This window comes from Haliotis rufescens, unplaced genomic scaffold (genome assembly GCF_023055435.1).
Source record: "Haliotis rufescens isolate VD_foot unplaced genomic scaffold, xgHalRufe1.0.p SCAF_104, whole genome shotgun sequence".
Lineage (NCBI taxonomy): Eukaryota > Metazoa > Mollusca > Gastropoda > Lepetellida > Haliotidae > Haliotis > Haliotis rufescens.
Genome location: NW_025963785.1, coordinates 185,430 through 207,953, shown reverse-complemented (window position 1 = coordinate 207,953; position 22,524 = coordinate 185,430). Strand labels below are relative to the sequence as shown.

Genomic DNA, 22,524 nt, shown 5'->3' with positions numbered 1-22,524 from the left:
GACCTGTCGTAGAGACAATACGGTAGCTATATCAGTTGGTCGTGAAGAGGGAGCCGCATTCCACACGACACATAAACACCAGTCAGGTAAGCCAAACCTATATTTCTATTATATATGTCACCGGACTACCTCGAGTGCTTGTATTTATGCATTTGTTGTCATGTATACTCATAAGTTTAGGGTTGTCCTACCTCAATAAAGACCTGTCGTAGAGACAATACGGTAGCTATATCAGTTGGTCGTGAAGAGGGAGCCGCATTCCACACGACACATAAACACCAGTCAGGTAAGCCAAACCTATATTTCTATTATATATGTCACCGGACTACCTCGAGTGCTTGTATTTATGCATTTGTTGTCATGTATACTCATAAGTTTAGGGTTGTCCTACCTCAATAAAGACCTGTCGTAGAGACAATACGGTAGCTATATCAGTTGGTCGTGAAGAGGGAGCCGCATTCCACACGACACATAAACACCAGTCAGGTAAGCCAAACCTATATTTCTATTATATATGTCACCGGACTACCTCGAGTGCTTGTATTTATGCATTTGTTGTCATGTATACTCATAAGTTTAGGGTTGTCCTATGTAGCCTGGTTCCCGGAAGTCACCGCGCCCCATAAGCACCACGTCCTTTGTCGCCACAATCGGTGTCGTCCATGGGGATACTTCTACTCTGAGCTTTGTAGGTCATACCTGAATCATGTTTAAGGTATAAAACACCAATAGTATCCCCTTCAACACTTGTATTTAACATAAACATCTTACTTGGAACCTTTTGCATCTTATTGATAAATTTAAACCTTTAGAAGGGTAATCACGAGGTAAAATATGTACATGTTCATCCTGACCCATTTCGAAAATTTGCATTTGTAATATAACTACATATTATACTCGAAAGATAATGCGACCCCGCATATTTACGATATGCACCTTTTCAGTATGATTAAACCAGTATCTGTGCCGACGTGTATTTGTGGTGCACCGCGAACACGGTGAACTCATTCATGGACTCGCAGTGAGTTTCTCTCACTTGAACACCTCCCTTTGTGTTCGCGTCTTCTGTCGTGGGGTAATCCATTATGTCGGACAAGTCGGCCCCAGCGTATACACGCAGACATTGATTAATGTGTTCATCACTGACATTTCACGTAATACCATGAAGACTGCGGCATGCGTCAGGATGCGTGTTTAATGACGCGTCTGATGGGTGTTGATAATGTGTTATCAAAACATTAGTAGGCTGAAAACAGTTGCCAAATACAATAAACGTAAGGTCTAAATACCAGTATCAATTACGTCGCCATCGAATAATCATTTCTTGCTTGTTTTAGTTTTAGCTATCGTTATGTGTGTAGTGAGTGAGTGTGTTTTTACGCCGCTTTTAGCAATATTCCAGAAATATCACAGCGGGGGACACCAGAAATGGGCTTCACACATTCTACCAATGTCGGGAATCGAACCCGGGTCTTCGGCGCGACGAGCGAACGCTTTAACCACTAGGCTACTGGCCCATCATGAGAGTATATTTTTTTTTGGCACGGCAGTTTATTTTGATCGCATTTCTATTGACGGGTGTTCAGCGTGACACGTTGTGTTTATGGAATATTTTCGAATTAACACTATTTACACGTGTTCAAAATAACAGTGTTCGGTGATATGCTCAGCAACCATCCACCAGCCATGATTAGCTGTTAATGTTTAATTGAAGGATGATACTTTGCTGATTAAATTGAGGAAAACTAGACCATTTGAAAAGTCAAAAATGTTATGTATTATTAGACAGTATTTATTACATCTCAGACGTTACTTTAGGCTGCGGCTGATGACGCTCGGCGATGGACTCGGGTGATGCATTCTTCTCGGACAATAGCGAGAACTACACTCTGAGGGAATTCTTTGAGGAACACGAGAACAACCTGCCAAAGCTGATACTAGTTACTCAAGGTCAATGTGGCCTGACAGACATAGAGACAGTTCCAGCATATCAGGTGAGAGAGAGAGAGAGAGAGAGAGAAAGAGAGAGAGAGAGAGAGAGAGATTTGTTCGATTAACTGACCACTGAGTACATGTGGCGATGATTCCGAATAAATGAGCTAGTGATTTGAAACAATATTTCAGTTAAATCAGTTTAATGTGTATGAAACACCTAACGTGACGCAGATCGTGGTCATTGAATAACGCTTTGTTGAAACCCATGATGCAAAAGTATGATACTAAAAGAACAAGGATCATTGTCCGGTTGAATCTGGCATCGAACCCACAACCAGCAAAACCAGGAACGCCGAAGTGGGCATGAATAAGTATAAGTCCTGTTTGTAGTTGAGTATGTATTGGTACTGTTCCGGTAGATATGTCCATGTTTGACTGTGAATCTGGTGTCTGCAGGTCATCCGATGTCACACGTTCATTCGACAGAGGCGAGTGATGGCGAAGACCAAACGGCAGATTAACGTCAGCATACCCGTCGATTCACAACACCTGTTCAGAGTGAACTCAGAGCGGAAACGTAAGTTACGTTCTTATTTTGGGCTGTTGGCGGGGAACACCGGAAATTGGTTTCATACATTATACCCATGGGGAAATCGATGTGACGAGCGAACGCTCGGATTTTGTCTGGAGAATACGTATTTTTTCAGCTACAATGTACCTTTTGCGACAAACTCTTTTTTATCAAACAATCTGAAGCATAATTATTTATTTCAAGAAATGTCTGCTACAATCTACCCCCACCCACCGCCACACAATCCCCAACCTAATATGAAATTATCGGTCCCTAATATGATCTTACATACATTCAAAACTTTATCTTATTTTCAGCTTGCGCGACACAAAGCCTTCGGGATATACTGAGAGACAATGTTCTACCGGTTAAAGTGGAATTCGCCGTCGATGGCGACGATTTAATAGCTCTAAACGGAGAGAAGACCGACGTCACTGACTTTGGCTCACTACAGCTCACAGATGTCTATGAAGTAGTCTATCTTATAGGGCATGGCGTCGATGAAAGTAGGTATACGTAAGTTGTATTGAAGGAAGAGTGCATGTAAAGCTGTTGTTATGTCACGGCGGAAGACAACAAAACTGTGCTGCACTTCGTGAATTGAATTGAGTAGGGTCTCCAACGTCACGCTTTAAAAAATAGTTCCCCCAAAATAGGTGACACTGAAAGATTTGCAAGGGATGGGATGTGGTAAGAGATTTATTCATTCCGAATAGAAGCGCATATGCGGGTATAGAAAAACTATAGTTAATAAGGCCCTTAAAAATTTCAAGCGTGATAAATGATAGTGATCATTTAAATTAAAATACGTAATGTGACGATCGCTGCTGAGTAATGAAAACAGCTGTTGTTTAGACGATACATGTACACAGAAATTAAGGGAAGATCCTATTTCTGCCTTATCATGTTGTAAATAGTTTGTAGTAAACAATTTTAGGTTCGAAGATATATACGAACACTGAATCGTTTATGTTGCTAAATTTGTGTCGTCATGCGGGTCTAAATCTGACAGATTATAAGTTATTTGGTGTACAGAGCATTACATTCCATTTAAACGATATAAGTAATGATAGTTCCTTTCAGACAATAACGTTAGTTACCATTACCGATATTTAATCTCAATATGTTTTAAGTTTTTACAAGACAAGCCTCTTTAATCCAATATCTCCCCCTATCATTGAGCCTACGGGCTCATCTTTAGTCCTCGGCATCATCGACTCGTTGTGTGCCAATCAAACCTGTTGAATAACGCTTATTGTCGATCGTCAGATCCATAGATCAGGATGTGAGTTTTTTTAATTCAAAATCAATACATCTTGTATTATTGTTCTATGGTTTAATTGTTTCATAAGCAATTGTTACAAACTCCAGACGAGTGTTTTTAGAGTCAGTAACTATACGCCTTGTGAGATCCTAAATAACCCGTCATTCCTATATTTTGAAAAGCCGAGCTTGACGACACACCCTTCGTGGTTCCACTGTACCTGAACGACGTGCTGCTGTCAACCGTTAATGGCATCAAGGGCAAGTCTACAGGGTACTTCATGAATCTGATGACCTTCTTCAACTCACGGATGGAAGCCATGGCACTTGACACAGTGGCACCAGAAGGTGTGATAAATAAGTATAATTTACCAAAAGTTACAATGTGCGGCCTGACCAATGGTATGCTATCGTTGCTCATGTTATAACCGACCGCCTCCGTGGTCTAGTGGTAGAGCGTCTGCCTGGAGAGTGGAAGATAGGTGGTTCCATCCCCGGCCGCGACGAAAGATGGTACTTGTTGTTACCCTGGTTGGCGCTTGGCATTAAGGGGTTTATAACAACGAGTGGTCGGCTCAGAGTCAGTGTCTGAGTGAGGTATTCATGTTTAACACACACACACACACACACACACACACACACACCTGCATGCGCGTCGCTATATAAGTGCAATAATCTTGGACCCCATTTCACCTCACCTCATGTTATAACCACTTATATGTCAAGCCAAGGCTGATTATTTACAGGATGTAGTTATCTAGCAGAACTATTGCTGACAGAGGCGGCGTTAGCTTGAATTATTGTTAAGCGACAATTTCATTTTCTTATTTGTCTTCTCTATAACAACGACCACCTCAAGCCTTTGTAGATTTTCCGGTGGTGATTCCGAAATAGAATAAGTCCCCAGCAAACTATATACACTGGTTGTAAGACGCGACTTAATGGATCCGGTGGTCAGGCTCGGTGACTTGGTTGACTGTGGCTCATTGTGGCGTGGAGTGTTGCTCATAACATCAATCACTGGTTTGTCAGATCCTCGCTCTGTTATTTTTAGGTGGCTGTAATATTGCTGAAATATTGCCAAGTGGTCATAAACAACAATTAAATAATTGACAGTGAAAATGGTAAAACACACCACGAGCTCCGAAAAACGTTAATATTTGTATTGTTATTTTTTGAATTGCAGACATTGCCATTTACTCCAACGAGTCGGTAAAAGCCCAAGAAACACCCTATGAAGCCGTAGAACCTTACGACTATGTGAAGCTGAAAATGCGGAAAGTGAAAGCATACGCTGGATCATCCATCGGGGGAAATAACCCACAGAATCAAGATAATGAGGAAATATACGACGACGTAAGCCTACCTGGAGAAGATAAAGAACAGTATGCTTCAGCTGAAGCGGCTGACGATGAAGATACATACTACAGTGTCAGCCCGAGAGAGAAGTCACCCAAGACAGGACTACTCAAACAGGCGAAGGGACATTTCAAGACGCTGAGGAAAAAGATCATCACTAAGCGTGCTTCTATACACGTGGACACTGTAAGCAGCGACAAGAAGGGACCCAACTGGTCCTGGCGTTGGCCAATAGCACGGGGGACCCAAGATAATCTATACACCAGAATGCAACAAAAGCGGAAGTCTTGGTCGTTCAGATCTCCAATACATGCTCAGAGCCAGGGGAAAGGTCAAAGTGGAAGTGATAGTGATGACTGCGCCGCCCCTCACACATTTGTGGGAAGTACTGATCCTAGGTCTTTTCCTACCAGGGATTTGAGCATTGAGGAGCTTGCGTTGAAAATGCAAGATTTACACTTGGGTAAATACATGCCTTTGTTCAAAGAGAATCAGATTGACGGGCACATTGCTGTGGAACTTACTGACGATATGTTAAGGAAGGAATTCCATTTTTCGGCCATTGAGGTATTTAAATTTCAGCACTTCCTCAGAACTGGACACATTCCAAATTGAAACAATATGTTCCTAAATGTGTCGGTAGTTTATCAACCACCTTTCCTTCAGGAATGATTGTTGAGACTTTCCAAAAATGTGACTGAGCACGTTCTAGGCTGATGATCACATACCAAGATACCAAGATCCATACTCAACGAATGACCTCAAGTAATGTTATAGAGTTTAATGTATAACTCTCTGATTTCTTCATTTCTAAATGGCATCACCAAGGGAAATTGTCACGATGCTACATGACACGCCACCACCAACGAAGGTAACTGGAATTTTGAATGTTCTAATCAACATTGCCTTATAATGAAGATTCATCGAACGCTTCCGTTGGAGTGGGTTTTCATATTTTATCAAATGAATCTTATATTATATTTCCATTTGTCACTGACCATGTTAAAATGATATTTCACAAAAGTGGTCGAAATTTAATCGACGAAGGATATCAGAAGTTACGAGCCTGGCATATATAGCTATATATAGGTTGTTGTTATGCTTACGTGCGATATATATTAGTTTTTCACCTCTGTGATATGACTGAGCAAGTTCTCAGCTGACAATCAGAACAAATACTCCCTAAGATGCCAAGGGCCATATTCCATGAAGGACTCAAGTAATGGCATGATAGAGTGTAATGTACAATTTTCAATGTGACCATACTGAAAAATGTGTTGTTCATTTCCGAATGACAACATGGCCCTAATACTATCTCTGTGACCGTCCTCCCTGACAGTGAGGATACCATACTCCCTGACACCTATGGGTGAGTGAGTGAGTTTGTCTTTACGTCGCTTTTAGCAATATTCCAGCAATATCACAGCGTGGGACACAAGAAATGGGCTTTACACATTGTACCCATTGGATCTTCGGCGTGACGAGCGAACGCTTTAACCACTAGGCTACCCCACCGCGCCACCAATTCTCAGTGACCACTGGCGCTTTTTTAGACGTCACTTTTATCAACTCGTGTTTGTGTTTTTGATATGAAAAGACACTCGGGTGAGATTCTCTATATATTTTACATTTTTATTCACATTGCATTAGCAAGACCAGTTTTCTATACATATTTAGGTATTCCTGAACTTGTGATTCTTCCCATATACATTCGGAATGTAATTCCTCAGTGATTTCAACATTTGTTGGTTTTGTGTGTTTTTTAATTTCGTGTCTTTTGAGAAGGAAACCAATTCGTCGGAAAGTTACCGGGGCTAAAATATGTCTACTTTTCGACTTCTTAAGCAGGAAAGTTGTTTTAAATCAATGAAGGTTTTGATGTCAATATATTGTAATTATCTATCGCGCATATTCATCATTCCAGGACCTGTCCCTTAACAGAATACGGTATATAAATAGGTAGGACATCAAATTACTCTTTCAATGTTACTATTATTGCTATTGATGCAAATAAGTGTAAAATATATGTTTGCTTTTGACTTTATATGAGGTCTAATTTATGATAATGTGTACACATTCATGTTATAACTGTTTGTTCCTGCACCCGTGTGTCTCCCAGACGGACTCTTTCCGTTCGATGCTCGCATTCAGGCCTTTTAGTGTATAGGTTTTGGTTCACACTTAAAACCATTACATGTAGAAACACCATTAAATATCTACAGAGAATGATATTGTGAGGCTTACATTGTTCCATCACTGGAAGATACCAGAGCTTACGGCCCCAGTATTGTGACCAGACATTTGCGTGGCAGTGGTTCTGTTTCACCTAAAATTTCCAATAATAAATAACTAAATGAAATATACAAGAGGAATCCCACATAGACATTTGACAAATCGCGCCAAACATGTGTATCAAACAAAGTGGCCGCTCTTAACAGAGAGCACCTCATGTCCATTTATGCACATCTTCCTGAGGCAAGGTAGTTAACTGATTGTAAAAATCCAGTTTCCACCATTGCCGAACTAGGCTGGAATTATGGAGATAGATTTTGGCCGGACTAACGTGTCTATGTCATAGTCTAATCAACATTGCGCAACGAAATCGACATCCGGTTCGTAAACTGCCGTCCAGATTACGGTCGATTGCAGGATTTGAAAAAAAAGCAGGCAACAGATATTTTCCAAATCTTGTCAAGTTCTTAAACACAAACCAAATCAGCAACCACTTCGCCGCCCCCTCGGGAAGAACAAAGGACCAAAACGACCAAGCAAGACCAATCGGATTTCGTTAAAGTATTCAGTTCATTGGATGTCTTCCACATTCCGAGTTTTGTTCAAGTTTTCTGCAAAATATTTCGAAACCAAATTTATGTATAGTCTATGTTTTGACGGGGTATTTGTATTTTCATTGCTAGGCAAGAAAGCATCAATAAACTCCCTTTTCAACATTCACAAACCTTCGGTTCTCAATTTCAGCATTGGAACATTGTTTTGAAAAGTCACAGAAATGATGAGGTAGCAGTTCCTGTATTGCAGACTCCTGTTAATCGGAATCAGTATGAGGGCCCCTAAGTGACTTCTCGGGTAATGAAGTCTGAATTTTGGAACATGAATTTCACCAAAATCAGTTTTAACAACTATCTATCAATCACCGACCACCTAGACGAGATTATTTACTTCTAGCAAAGATAGACAAGCAGGTATATATATGTATAAAAAGGAAGATGAAACAAGTTAACGTGACACGTATTTCATCTTGGTTAAATCCAAGTCTCCTCAGCCCCTTTTCCATTTGCATAATAAATGAATACAAACAACATCGTTCTATTCCCGTGTCTGCCCTCATGAACTGCCCTTTAGTCGGGAGCTGTTCTGTAGATTCATATCTGTTAACACGCGAAGCTTTATCAACACAGCGCCAGCAAACAATGTCATCTCTATTCTTGTTCACTGTGTAGTCACCATACCACGTGCCATGCCGCCGACGATGACGATAACTTGAATCTGAATATTCTAATTAACATAATTTACTTTTTTGGCGAAACCTGGTATCATCACTATCTGATTGTGATTCATAAACACAGACTTATGATAGAGTCGGAATCATACGTTGGACTTTTAGCAGCGATTATTTACCATTATGGAATTATCACTGTTTTCACTGATGTTGAAGTGTCATCAGTCGCTTTCGTTGCAGTCGGTTTCATATTTTATAAAATGGATCCTTTAATCTTTTTTCATTTGTCATTGATTATGTAAAAAATAACAAAATAAACGTTGGGCGAAGGAATACCAGTGTGGGACAGATAGTTTTGAAGACAGCCCTCTCTGGACGACCCCCACCACCAGCACGACTAAAGAAAACATTGATGCCATCCACATCCTGGTCCTGAACAACATGTAGGCGCAATACTCTCCATCAGTTAGGAGACCAGGGGATTCTCGTATGGGCCAATAGAAACCGTACTTCTTGAACATTTAAGTCCGTTAAAAGTTTGTGCCTCGAACGCTATCGGATGAAATGAAGGCTTCATAGGTCACCACTTCTAATGCCCTGTTAACCAGATACAACTGAAACCGAGAAGATTTTCATTTTAGGCTAATGGCAGTTGAAGAGACCTGAATCCATCGCTATGACCCCGAGAGCAAACAAGAATCCACTTGTGGAAACACTTTGGTTCTCCAAAAACCAAGACGTTTAAAGCAACCGGATCCACTGTGACCGTTCTAGCCACCTTCTTTAGGGACAGCAAAAGCATAATAGACACCGAACACAAATGTGTGGTGCATATTTTGCACTTCTTATTGAAAAGAGTGCGCGAGTCTATCAAAGAGCATCTTCCCGAGGCAAGGGCGTTAACTGTCAAACTGTCGTAAAAGTCCAGTTTCCACCCTTCCCGAACTATCGCGTAACGAACTAGACATCTGGTTCGTAAACAACATGGATTTCAACGTGAAGATTTCGGTCTACTGTAGAATTTGCAAAACATGTGTACTGCCAATTCTTTCATGTTTTTAATCAAGCTGCACTTGATTTGATGCACTTCGCGGGTTAAGGCCCGCTTTATTACAATACAGATCTCGACTATCGTTTTGACTGGGCGCCGCTGTTTTGTTTGAAGCAAATGCAAATGATATATGAGATGGAATCAAATTTGTCAATAGGAGGTCAATAGAAGGGACACAACTCGACACGCTACGATGGAGCCTGGAAATTCCAGCCTAGTTCGGCAAGGGCGGAAACTGGACTTTTATAGTCAGTTAACGCCATTGCCTGGGGAAGAGGATCAAAGAGAAGCAAAGCAGCAAACTTCGATGTGGTGTTGTCCTCCCATCAAAATAATGCTCCAGTTCACAAAAAAACATGTTGCAATGGCTGCTGTACGGGGACAAGCCTCTTCTCCATCCACATTGTCCACAAGATCTAGCCCCTTGAGACTACCGACCGTTTTCAAATTTGCAAAAGAAAACGACATTTGCCTGGTCAGAGATTTGACGAGGTCCCAGAATTGGTTGCTTCTGTGGAGGGCGGCTTGACAGACACGAGTTTGACTTTCTACAATACAGGGGTAACTCACTCAGAGGAGAGATGGAACAAGTGTACTGCAAGGAGACTATATTGAAAAGTAATAAAATATCACACCAATATTTTAGCTATATGTATGCTAGACTCAAAACGATTTTATACCCCCTCGTAAATATCTAGTGGTGAGTTGTGAGAGTGAGTGAGTGAGTGAGTAAGGTTTAAGCCGCTTTAAACAGTATTCCAGTTATGTCACGGCGAGTTGTGAAATGAATGTTATTTGTTGAAAGGTTGAAAGGTGCTGGAAATTGAACTTATATTGATAACAAATTTATGTTAACAGTTAGCAGAGAAATATCTGCTAAAATGCCTGACTTCAGAGAGTGCTCGCTATAGGCAGAACATATGGGAACTCCTAACTTGCCTTCCACCCGGGTCCGACCCCCAGACTGTCCTCGCTATACGCAAAAGTATTCCTTGAAATGATAAGTCTGAGGCAACTAATGTACAAGATGGACATTTTACTATTGAAACTATAAGCGGCTCGCCCCCAACATTCACAACCACCATCAATACCGCCACCAATCCCTCTGGTTGACATTGTAGTCCGTCCCGGAAGTGCATAACTGTAAACAAGCCTGTAAACGAGATCACAGCGGAGCTCTCTAGGGCTCTAGGGCTCTAGGGCTCTAGGGCTCTAGGGCTCTCGAAGGTGTCAAGGCCAGGGACGGAGTTTGATCATACACAAACAAGGGAAATCACTCTACCCTATGAGCTGCCTTGGGAGTATCACCAAAGGCCAAAGGCCACTTGACATTTTGGGTGCGCCTCATTTTAATTGTTCCACTTACAACACCATCCGATGGTTGCGTCAAATCTGGAAATGTCCTCCACATATCTTCCATGAAACGTTTTTGAAAGCTTTACTGAGGCATTGAGTGTTGTAATCTTGATCAATCAGCTTTTGAGCAAGAGTCGTATGACACTCTTTGAAATCGTCGTATACATTGACATTCATTGTTTGGATTGCACACGTACCGCTGCCGCATATCGTCACATATCAATACGTTTTGTTATGCTTTGCTAACACATGCTTGTTATGCGAACTTTGGAACCTTCACGCTCCGCTCCTCTTATTGACTGAAGGAGGAAGTAGTAGCGCTGCCACTGGTTACGGTTGAACTTGCAGGTAGTAAACATTTCAGGTGATACGTATTTCACACTGACATATTGCGGTATTGGAGACCTGACAGGCTTGATTCTGTTAGAACTAGCGTGCTGCTGGAATCTTCTAGTAATTGGCACTGCTGTTATCTGGAGTCGGTTATTTGGGGATTTGTCAATTTCTGTGTCATATGTTTCTGCATGCTACAGGTTAAAGTAAGTTATTGTTACTGTATATTTCGTTAGAAAATCATCCTACGTTATTTAACATGAAAATCCATATGTTTTTGTATTATTTAAAACAATAATTTTGATAATAGTGTTCTATTGATCTGATGTTTTAGACAACGATTTTTATGTCAACGACTTTAACTCTGACTGATTTGAAAATGAAATGACCACGCTTAACTAAAGTATAGCGTTTGCACACAAATGACAACGTATAAAAACATAGGGACATGCTAGGTAATGTTTTCATTGCAACAAAACGATAATAAACATTTTTTTTTAAATCATTAGGACAACGTAACATAAAACTTTATTCATGTCATTATATTGAAAAACGTTTTTGTAACCAATATTCGGTATATGTATTGTGTACGTATATAGAGGTTATCACGCGAATGTGTTTGGGGATGGTAAATATCCTGTATTAGGAATAAACATCCCCAAACACACAAGCGTGATAACCTCTTTATCATATAATGTAATTCTTTAATTTTGTGTTTGGAAATCGCTTTCTCTCCCTCACAAACATTACATTAACATTGCGAGTTTTCCTGGAATGCGCGCATTAATATTTATTACGTCACAGGGTAAGTGATGTGTCAGTCGGACAGTGACAGTAGCCAATATAGTTCCAACTGAAATCTGTTTCTTTTACAGTGGCGAAGCAAAATATACGCATAACAAACAAAAATTTTACTTGCATTTCGCGGCAATCCATCGGTCTGTCCGCTGGAGTAACTGCCCTTTGTCAAAGGGAAGCTACTCTAACCCTAGTCTATGAGACGTCATGGCCACGATCAGACATTGTTGACAGTCGGCCTGTCCTGTCAAAACGTTAGAAGTGCAATCAGATGTACACACAGCGACAAAACGAAAGAAGGTAACAATTCAAATATATTTCGGCCAAATCCAACTAATTTAATTTGTGGAAAAGGTTTCAAGCCGCAGAGGTCTACAAGCACAGATATGGCTACTGACCCCGCTTGGCTAGGGCTAGTGCCCTCGCAAAATTGTTTCTAAATTTATATGTCCAAAGTTGCCAAAGTTGCCTTAGCGACGTCACAGTTAGACACAGATTTTAAGTATATTAGACTGTTCTTTTGCTTATGAAAGCAATTATCTCTGTAGTTTATCCAGATTCCCGATGGGTAGTTCTGACTCGATTGCCGAATGACAAGGGCGACGCCATGTTTGTTTATAAACACAAAAAGTAGTCCCTACTTGACCTTTGATATTTGCATCTCTATCCGCATATGACCCCAACGGATATCGTTTTTATCCGTTGGCTTTATCCTGCCGAGAAACCTACCCATTATATGATAAATAGCATTTATTGTACATTAGGTACCCTACCCTGCACCTACAGATATGATAGGCCTAGTCCGGCTACCGAGACACAGGCGTCTGGTGCGACTGACACTCGCCACTTCGTCAACGTCGACACCGCTGAGATCGATCCTTTAATTTATAGTGACGTGTCTTTATGGAATGCTTTTGTCTAGTCAAGCTAAAATATTATAGAAGATGAGTTGCAGTTTATGTAAGTATTCCCAATTTATTATTTGTGCCTGCTTGTACTAGTCCGGACTAGTGCAATGATACCATGCCGCAGTTTAACAAGCTTATCTAACATTATACTAACGCCGAGCCGACCTGACCTTGTTTGATCTCCTTAATGCCGTGTGCCAAGCAGGGTAACAAGAAGTACCGCCGTTTGGCCCTTTTGGTATGACCCGGCCTGGGATCTCACCATGTAATGAATGGGAGTATACATGTATTATCTAGAACTGTCATAATACTAGATCTATTCACATACCACTAGATCTATTCACATACCCAAATAGTTATCCAAGACGGAATATGTCCCCATTACCCATGGCTTGTAAAGTCGCCTTATGACTATGTGACCTTTCAAGAGTGCGTGTCACCCTGCCCTGCAGCTGAATTCTAAGACGTTCACGTCACCACCCACTAGTTTGCCTGGCCCACGCTCTATTGTCCTAAAGGCGGCCGTGATAGTTTACCGTATTCACCTTGCCCGGTGAACATGGTGATTGTATTTGACGGAGTCCTGTTATAAATGATACTTCTTGGAGCAGACAAACAGCAGCTTTAGTCAACAGCGACAGAATAGATCCATGTCTGTAGATATTTAACTGTAGCGATACTTCCCATTATTGAAGGTGCAATAGCACGTTGACCCAAAATACCTACGGACGTGCATTTATATAAGACGACAAGATAACCATTCATAGGTGAGTAATCAATTGGACTGGTTTATCGCTCACACTATCAACATTATGGCCCAGTCCATTCCAAGACGGGGATAATGGGTTGTGCAATCTAGTGGTGCATTGATACTATCTATATACAGACACCACAGGGTTGTAGGCCAAATGCAATGGCTGGCTTTCACTAGGGCGGTGGACGAGTGTCTGCAACTTGAAGGTAATAGTTTCTGGTCTTCCCTGGTGTATTCTCTGACTAGTATTTAAATATCATATATTTCAGTTGATGTCGAGAGGTTGAAACAAAGAAATTTCCTAAAAGAAGTGGCCATTAAACTGGGTTCCATTATGTAGTATATTCTGTTTTTAGCCTAGTGTTGCCAAGGTTTTGTAAAAGGGATTTTATAATTTGAATACTTTTTCATTATTGCCTAGTGCTAGAATTACATGTTCGGTAGCATACAAATGTGTCTTTAACACGTGCCCTTGTTTAGTTATTTAGGCGCATTTCACATTGCCATTAAGGTGACATACTTTAAACTCCAGTCGGTAGTGCTGATATCTTTAAGGATGTAAATTATAGTGCTGTCTGACAGATTCACAGAGCGGTACAATAATGGGTGCAGCTCGTGAGACCACATAGCAAATAGTTATGTTGCCATTTGAGTTAGAAAACAGTGTTGTAAAACGATGTACTTTTCTAGCAGCCTTAAGTGGTCTCACATTACGGATATAGTTAGATTAGGAATCAGGTCGACACCGTCTCTTACGGTAACAAATATATACTACATAGTGTCATTCAGGTAGTCTCATCCGTGTCGTGTTCTTCACAATGTAAAAAAGCATTAGGCATGTTGCCAGAGGATGTATATACAACAATGCATATATACCATATAACATTTCAGTATCCGCGAGGCCGGCCAACCTATAGCTGTTTACTGACACTGTAACGCATGTCAGTGTGAGCGGTGTAGTTGCACTTTGTTTCTATATACTTCATTGCTGAGATCATAACATATATTAAATTAGTCCAAGAGGTCGGCTCTTTTTGCAGGGCCGGGATGGAGATGAAAATGTTACAGTTCGAAACCAACGAAGAGGACTACCCCATGCCGGAGTTCTTTGACCGGTACTCGAAGAAGATGCCGATATTTGCAATAGTCACACAGGGGTGCCTCGGGTTAAACGATCTGGAGACATTCGCCGCTGAGCAGGTGAGACGAATGTACTCTCTGTTTTACAGAGAATAGCCTATAGGTTCAGTTTTAACAGGTAAGATCTCTAAACACGTTCGGTTAAAAAAGGCAACATTTGAAAATGAAAATAAACCCTTTAGTTTATTCCCAGAAATTATTATTTCACAAGGTTGGTAGGTTGGTTTGTTGTTTAACGCCGCACTCAGCACTATTCCAGCTATATGACGGCGGTCTGTAAATAATCGAGTCTGGACCAGACAATCCAGTGATTAATATCATGAGCATCGACCAATACAATTTGGATCGATGACATGCATCAACCAAGTCAGCGAACCTGACCACCCGACCACCGCCTTTTACGACAAGCATTGTCACCTTTTACGGCAAGTATGGGTTGCTGAAGTATGGGTTGCTGATACCCCGGAATCTTCACGGGTCTTTTTCACAAGGCGTCCCCTATGCTTTTCCATTGATACATTACCTTATCCATGGTGTATTTGTCAGTAAACGTGGTGACCATAGATACAGTTAAATATCCATCTTCAAAGGTTCAGGAAATTTGTCAAACATGAGAGCAAATGTCATCTGAAGTTTATTGCGAACATAATACGTGACATGCTGGACTTCCTCATCGATAACATCTGTGCTAAAATTGGGGATGATCCATTCAGGCAAGAAGTAGGCATCTCCACTGGCACCAATTGTGCTCCCCGTCTTGTTGATTTATTTCTATATACATTGTATATGTAAATTGGAATTTCTGCTCGGATCAGCAAAATAAAATACTAGCATTTAGGCAAGGAGTTTAACTTAAGCGTCGGGTATATCGATTATCTACTGCCGTTCAATAATGGCAAGGTAGCCACTTCCCTACCTTGATTTACCCAGCGGAACTAGAAATAAAAAGAGACAAGTGCCTTATCTGTTTCATACTTAGATCTATGCACTTGCAAATCAAACGATCTGATATTCTCCATGACCGGTCTACCTTTATTCTTCTGCTTTCGTGTGTATGCGTGTATTGCGTAACCAAAATGTATCCACACGACTGTGTGACACCTTTCAAAGAATCAATTTTCCCTTTATGTGGAGCAATATTTTCAGCTCCAGACTTGTCTACCCTTTGAACCTTTGAAATGCAGTTGAACACGCCTTCTATGAAGAAATCAAAGAGCATCATACAAATCCTGCACAAAAGTTGTTTGTTGAGGGGTGCAGCATTGAGGCCTTAGTAAAGATTCAAAACGTTTTATGGTGGACATAAACGCTCACTTTTCGCAACACGTGGTATCATCACTGTCTGAGGGTGATACATAAGTACATGCTTATGTTATAGTCTGGATGGTGCAGAGATATCTTATGATTATTGGATTTTGTCGCTTTTATATGTCTTCTCACGTTTCGGTAACTCAGAGTTTTAGCAGTCAGTTTGTTTAAGATGTTCGTCTATGTTCCGATTGTGGATCTTCAGGGCGCTTATTTTGATATTGGTAATTCTGTCAATATGGGCTACGTATGGGGTGAATTCAACTTTCCGATCGTCGGAAAACATTTTGTAAAATATTTCTCTGAGGTTGTGTCACCAGAAGACATAGTAACATGGTAAGAACATTTTTAAATCTCCCTAAAAAATCGCTTGCAAGTTTTGAAATTAAACATGACTGTCAATGACATGTTATGTTATTTCTGCTCCATTTCACACTGGATAGAGCCGTTATGTTAGAGGTATGTCATCATAATACTCTTGAACCCCAAACCTAAACCCTAACCCTATAATTAGATTCATATGATAACGTTGTAAAACATAACCGGGCCATTCTTAATGTTTTTTAAATGGAACAGTTTAACATACACAACAACACTGGTTGGAACTTTCACTTACTTCACTCCTACCCCACACAGCCTCTATTCTGCCACAACTACGAGAAGCAGAGACGGGTGGTTGCACGGGACTCACGCGGCAGGACAATCAGCATACCCGAGGAGTACCCTATCAAGTTCAAAATTGTCATATCCAGAAATAAAGGTAAGTGATGGACTATGTTTTCCAAAGATTATTAAGTCATTCATCTCCCATGAAAACAACAATAATTCTGGCCAATAATTCTAATAAAGGATCCTTAACAAAGTCAGTACGATCAGATCCCGTATAGACGAACGAAGTTAATATCTGAACTGTAAGTTGGTAGTTGTTAAATATACTCCATTCAATTGTCAGAACAAGAATTTCACTCCCATAACAACCTACCTTCAATGACATATGCATCTTCTGCAGCATCCACAACCACAACCGTCTCCGGCCTCACACGGACACCAACAAACGCATCTGACCTCACACCCTCATACGTACGACAAGCATAAAGTAACGTAATGTTAAACAAAGAAGATTAATCCATACCTTTTTAACCGTGGTTGTTTCAGTGGGACCAGAACAGACAATGAAACAGATCCTTCTTGAGAACAAACTGCCAGTGCAGGTCAGGTTCGCTGCTCCCTCAAACATCGCATTTTATGTGGGATCTGATCGACAGAAGGCCAAGGACCTCAGTAATCTCGCTCTGTCACATATCTACGAGGAGACGTACATCCTGGCTAATGGAGTCTATGGGCGTACGTCTTAAGAGTTTACGTCTTACAACAAGTGAGTGAGTGAATAGGGTTTAACGCCGCTTTTAACAGTATTCCAGTTATATCACGGTGTGTCAGTTTAATGTGGGAGGAAAGCCCGAATTGATACAGGTATCAGACGTTTCCCTGTTCGGTGAAACCCAGGAGCACGGGTATGGTGCTGACAAACCAAGAAACATAATCGGGGCGAACCGGGATTCGAACCCACAAACATAGGTTTCTGACTCTCCCAAGGGACGCAACTCTGCACAGCGAAATGCGTCGCCTTAGACGATTGGGCCACCCGTGCCCCCTACATCTTACAGGGGAAAAAACCATATAAAAATGTTTCCTTAAAACGTGACTTTACTATACTATGTATTGAACATTCACAACAAATATATTCACATGCCGATACAAAGGATAGTAAAGTTCAAGGTGTGTATTTTAAAGCTTCAGGGTTGAAAATAATATTTTTGTACTTGGTTTCTTATTGGGGAAATAATAAATGTTTTCATGTATCAAAAGATAATACCATGTCCATATTTACTTCAATAACTGAAGGTTTTTGACAGAGAGGAGATGAAAAACAATTGTCATGATCGAAAATTGATTTCAGTTGTTCATTTATAATATAAAACTATAATACAAGCATCCCTCTGCCCAGGTTCGGTGGACATGAGCGTGTTGGTTGTGCCCCTGTACCTCTCCGACTTGCACGTGTCCACGGTGAAGGGCGTGGTCGGTATGGGGGAGGAGGAATGGAAGACCATGTATGCTCAACTAAAACAGTCTTTGAAAGATGTCAAAATACCCCCTAGCTTGGGAAATAATGGTAAGATCATATGAAGCTTCATTAAAACGTATCAGGTCTCTCCAAGTGGAAAAAATAAGTAAGTACATGTGTTTGTCTGATTTCAGAAGCTTTCAAATGCGTTTAAATATGAAGCTTAACATGTAGAATTGTCCCATAGCGTGTCAGCTTCATGTAGAAGGACGGTGAGGCAGGTCGTAGCCGTTAATCACGATGGGGAAAGCAGTGGTATTGTGCTGACAAACTAAGGAACAAAATTATAGAAAAATTAAGATTCGAAATTTCACTTAGCAGATCCTGGCAGGATAGGGGACGCAACAGAACACAACGAATTGCGGCGCCTCATACCATCTGTTATGCGTTGCCTCTAAACAATTCTCCAACAGGCTTGACAATTGTGTCCATTCACCATCTTGGGGTATGTAGTAAAGCGGCTTCGTGCTATGCGTGCTGTCCCTTGAATACAGGTCCTACACGTGTTGTCCAAAATGGGGATAAAACTCGGGATACAAAACATCCTGGTTATTCAAATCAAAAGATTTGACATTTTCCATAACTACTCTGCCGGTCTACCTATGTCCTTCTGCTATCGTGTGTATGCGTGCCTTGCGTGACCAAAATATATCAACAAGATTGTATGACAAGATGGATGATTTCAACTTTCCAGTAGTCAAGTTTCCCTCATAGCATTACTCCACAAACTCCAACTTTTGAGGGACAGTCAAACATCCTCTTCTGTGACGATTTCAAAGTGCGTCATATTGCTGAAAAGGTGTTGATCACGGTTGAAACTTTAAAGGCCTTGGTAAAGCTTTCAAAACGTTTTGTGGTAGACATGTGGAGAACATTTCTAAAGTTAACGCATTAGGAACCCAAAATATATCCGATGCAATTCCCTCTTGTGATTAGTACCATATGTTACAGCATTTTTAGGTGAAAAATTTGCTTGCCTTTGCATGTGTTTGTGACAGGTGCCACCGGTAGGGCAGTATACGCTCACCTTTTCTCGAACACCTGGTATCATCACAGTTTGATAGTGATTTATAAACACATGTTTAATGATATCGTTGGAATCGTAAAGAGAACTCTGCATTAAGCAGACATTTCTTATGACTACGGAAATGGTTTTGTCATATTTATTGGATATATGTAAACACGTAAGTTCATGTTCTTATATATTTTGGTTTTTTATGCCTCTTGGTTTTAAAGCTTTATGAAAAGTACATGCCTACATTTCAGAGATAGCAGTGTTTTCGGAGAGTTCCGTGGTAGATAAAGAGGACCACATCTATTCCTACATAGAGCCTTCTGAATACATCACCTTCTCTTTGCTGTCACAAGACAAGGCCACTGATGATGACGCCACTTCATATTCCCACAAAAGACATCCGCCCAAAGGGGCAATGGTGACCGAGTTACAGAGGAAACTAAAGATCACTGGAACCGAAGACAAACCACAGAAAACGAGTGTAACAAAAATCACAAAGAGTGTCAGTACAACCAGTCAGGATACCAGCTGCAGACCGAAACTTCCGTCAAGATCGAGTTCATTTTCTGAGGATGCAAGCGCCATCAACGTGAGCCAGGTACAAGGGACAGTGAGTGATGATGTTCCTGTTCCTAAACTGCCACCACGCAGAGGTAGCATCAAACAGGTGCCCAATCATCTCAAAGACCTCACGATAGAGGGTTTTTCTAAGGCTCTCAAGGAACTTAAACTGGTCAAATATATTTCAAAATTTCAAAATCAACAGGTAGATGGTCTACTCGCACACGAGTTTACCATGGATGTACTAAAAAGTGATTTCAAATTTACAGGGTTTGAATCCGTGAAGCTTATGAAATTCATTAAGACTGGCCACATTCCAAAGGACTGAAAAGTCACATTTAAAAAAGTAGCAGGTGAATAGGCCACTTACAAACATGTTCAGTGTCATTTTATACCGATTTAAAAGAACTTTAAATTTAAGTTATGAAATCATAGAACAAATGAAACATAATCATATCTTGTTTTTTCCATGCGTTGGTTATGTAACTCCGGGAACGACTTGGTATAAAAGTTAGCTTTGTGTTGCCAACATATCCAGCGGTTATCAAGGAAACCAAATGGAACTGAATGAGTTAAGTGCGTGAGAAAATGACTCATACTAAAAATGACAAAGCCTTTTTTTCAAGGATATTTCTTAATGTTGGTTTAAGAGCCTTGAGTTATATGTTACCAACTACTTCAATGGATTGCGCTGTTAAGTTAGCTAAAACGGATTACATGGTTGCATGTTTTCACTTATTGTTGTAAATAAAAGTGACAAAACCCTTTCCATACCCTTAAGACATCTCTGCTATAGTATGTGCGTGTGTTTATGAATAACTATCAAATTGCGATAATACCAGGTGCTCGCGAAAATGTAAGCGTATCCTAACACAAACACATACAAGCAAGTCAATTGTTCACCTGAACTAACACGGGGACGTATAGTAAAAATCAACATAGGTGTCCGGCACATGATACTTGTCGGGTGTTCAAACTTGGTTGATTTACGTTCTTCACACGACCACACCCGACGGCGTGCTACATGAATCACATGGACAGTTTTGTCAAGTGCAATATAACGTTTATCAACTAAGATTGGTGTCACGTGGGTCATCTCATACAAAACATATGTAATAAATAGCACAACAACATATCTTGTTTAAACAACCTTCTAAGTATAATCTAACAGATTGGTCACTGACTGGTAACTGGAAGAGGTGAAATGGAGTTTAAAGTCTCGTTCAAGATCACTGCACTTATATAGCCACGTGCAAGCACGTGTGTGTCTGCTTGTCCTTATGCCGTGTTTATATTTCCTGGCGTACTGAGATACCAAGCTGCAGTTTGACATGGAAACCCTACTCAGACACATTGCGCTGCCTCCTAGGCCAACCAGTCCTTGTTTTATACCCTTAATACACCAAGAAGGGTCACAACAAGTACCATTTTTAACGGCCAGGGGATTGAACCATCGACTGTCCGCTTCCGGACATACGCTCTATCCACTACACCACGGAGGCGGTTGGTTGATTTCAGAAACACATCCATATGCACAATCATGGCACGACTGCACTTCACATGTACCACGAACTATTTTTACTAGCATCTTCTTTCGTATCACGTTCCGTGTGCACTAGCAATTTACATGCTGGAAATTAATATTCGTAATATAATTAGTCTTGCCCTATCTTTTACGATTTTAGTTATGAAATCATTACAATGTATATAATTTGTTGATTTAAGAAACACATTCAGATACACGTTCATGGGACTGCACCTCACCTGTGCCATGTATTATTACCAGCATCTACTTTCGTATCATTATCCTGCACCCCCATGTACACTAGCAATTTACATGCTGGTTATTTATATTCATAATATAATTAGTCTTCCCTATCTTTTACTATCTGAATAAGGAATTCGTTACAATATATAGCGAGACTGGTAACTGATAGTAATATCAGGAAATACTGTTTTGCCTCATATATATGAACACTTTTCACACATAAAAAGAACAGTAACAACATATTTATATTTAGAATTTGACGTATGCGTACCAACCCAAACAATTCTTACAATTCGACGCATGAACTTCTCCCATGAAAATAATTACATTTGGTTCAACGTATCGCAGAACCACACGGTAGTATTGGCGGAATGTTACTGTCGAACAATTCATATGTCACATTAAATGATAATTGTTTCTATTGTTTCAGAAAATTAAGGATGAAGGGCGATATGTTTCACTTTTCTTTTCGCGTCCAAGTCGTCAAATAATGGTTGGGAGATTTGTGATAAATCGTTACTAAGCAAACCCATTCTACTGAAAAGTGGTATTTAATCTGTATGTCATCAGTTAAATTGCCCCTTCCTGATAAGTAAGTGAGTTTAATGCCGCTTTGAACAGTACATTTGTTCTCCATAGTATCAAATGCAGACAGAACTATTACTAAATAACACATATAGGATACGTTACAGTGTATGAGTATCACTAAATAGTACATACAGAAACAGAAGAAAAAGTGCATTTGTCAGACTTTCATTTGTAGTAGTACAAACCAATTCCTTTCTTCAGCAATAACTATATTCAGTGTTCTACATTCTT

The 22,524-nt window shown here is 40.4% G+C and overlaps 2 protein-coding genes across 8 annotated transcripts; both read left to right on the top strand.

Moving 5' to 3' along the window:
- LOC124131619 lies at positions 1-6,869 on the top strand. 3 transcript variants are annotated; one of them, XM_046495002.2, is made up of 6 exons: positions 1-86; positions 1,819-1,994; positions 2,392-2,512; positions 2,824-3,012; positions 3,953-4,117; positions 4,956-6,869. In XM_046495002.2, the coding sequence occupies exons 2-6, from the start codon at positions 1,842-1,844 to the stop codon at positions 5,741-5,743; spliced, it is 1,416 nt and encodes a 471-aa protein (XP_046350958.2). In that variant the 5' UTR covers positions 1-86; positions 1,819-1,841; the 3' UTR covers positions 5,744-6,869. The 3 variants fall into 3 exon arrangements, with proteins under 3 accessions (XP_046350958.2, XP_046350956.2, XP_046350959.2); XM_046495000.2 differs by lacking the exon at positions 1-86 and adding an exon at positions 108-486; XM_046495003.2 differs by lacking the exon at positions 1-86 and adding an exon at positions 525-715.
- On the top strand, positions 5,924-20,704 carry LOC124131620. 5 transcript variants are annotated; one of them, XM_046495005.2, is made up of 7 exons: positions 11,362-11,531; positions 12,888-13,083; positions 14,826-14,985; positions 16,870-16,993; positions 17,389-17,577; positions 18,242-18,409; positions 19,628-20,704. In XM_046495005.2, coding segments are annotated over exons 2-7 (1,281 nt in total). In that variant the 5' UTR covers positions 11,362-11,531; positions 12,888-13,081; the 3' UTR covers positions 20,266-20,704. The 5 variants fall into 5 exon arrangements, with proteins under 5 accessions (XP_046350960.2, XP_046350961.1, XP_046350964.1 ...); XM_046495004.2 differs by lacking the exons at positions 11,362-11,531; positions 12,888-13,083 and adding an exon at positions 5,924-5,999; XM_046495008.2 differs by lacking the exon at positions 12,888-13,083.
- The last annotated feature ends 1,820 nt before the right edge of the window (positions 20,705-22,524 follow it).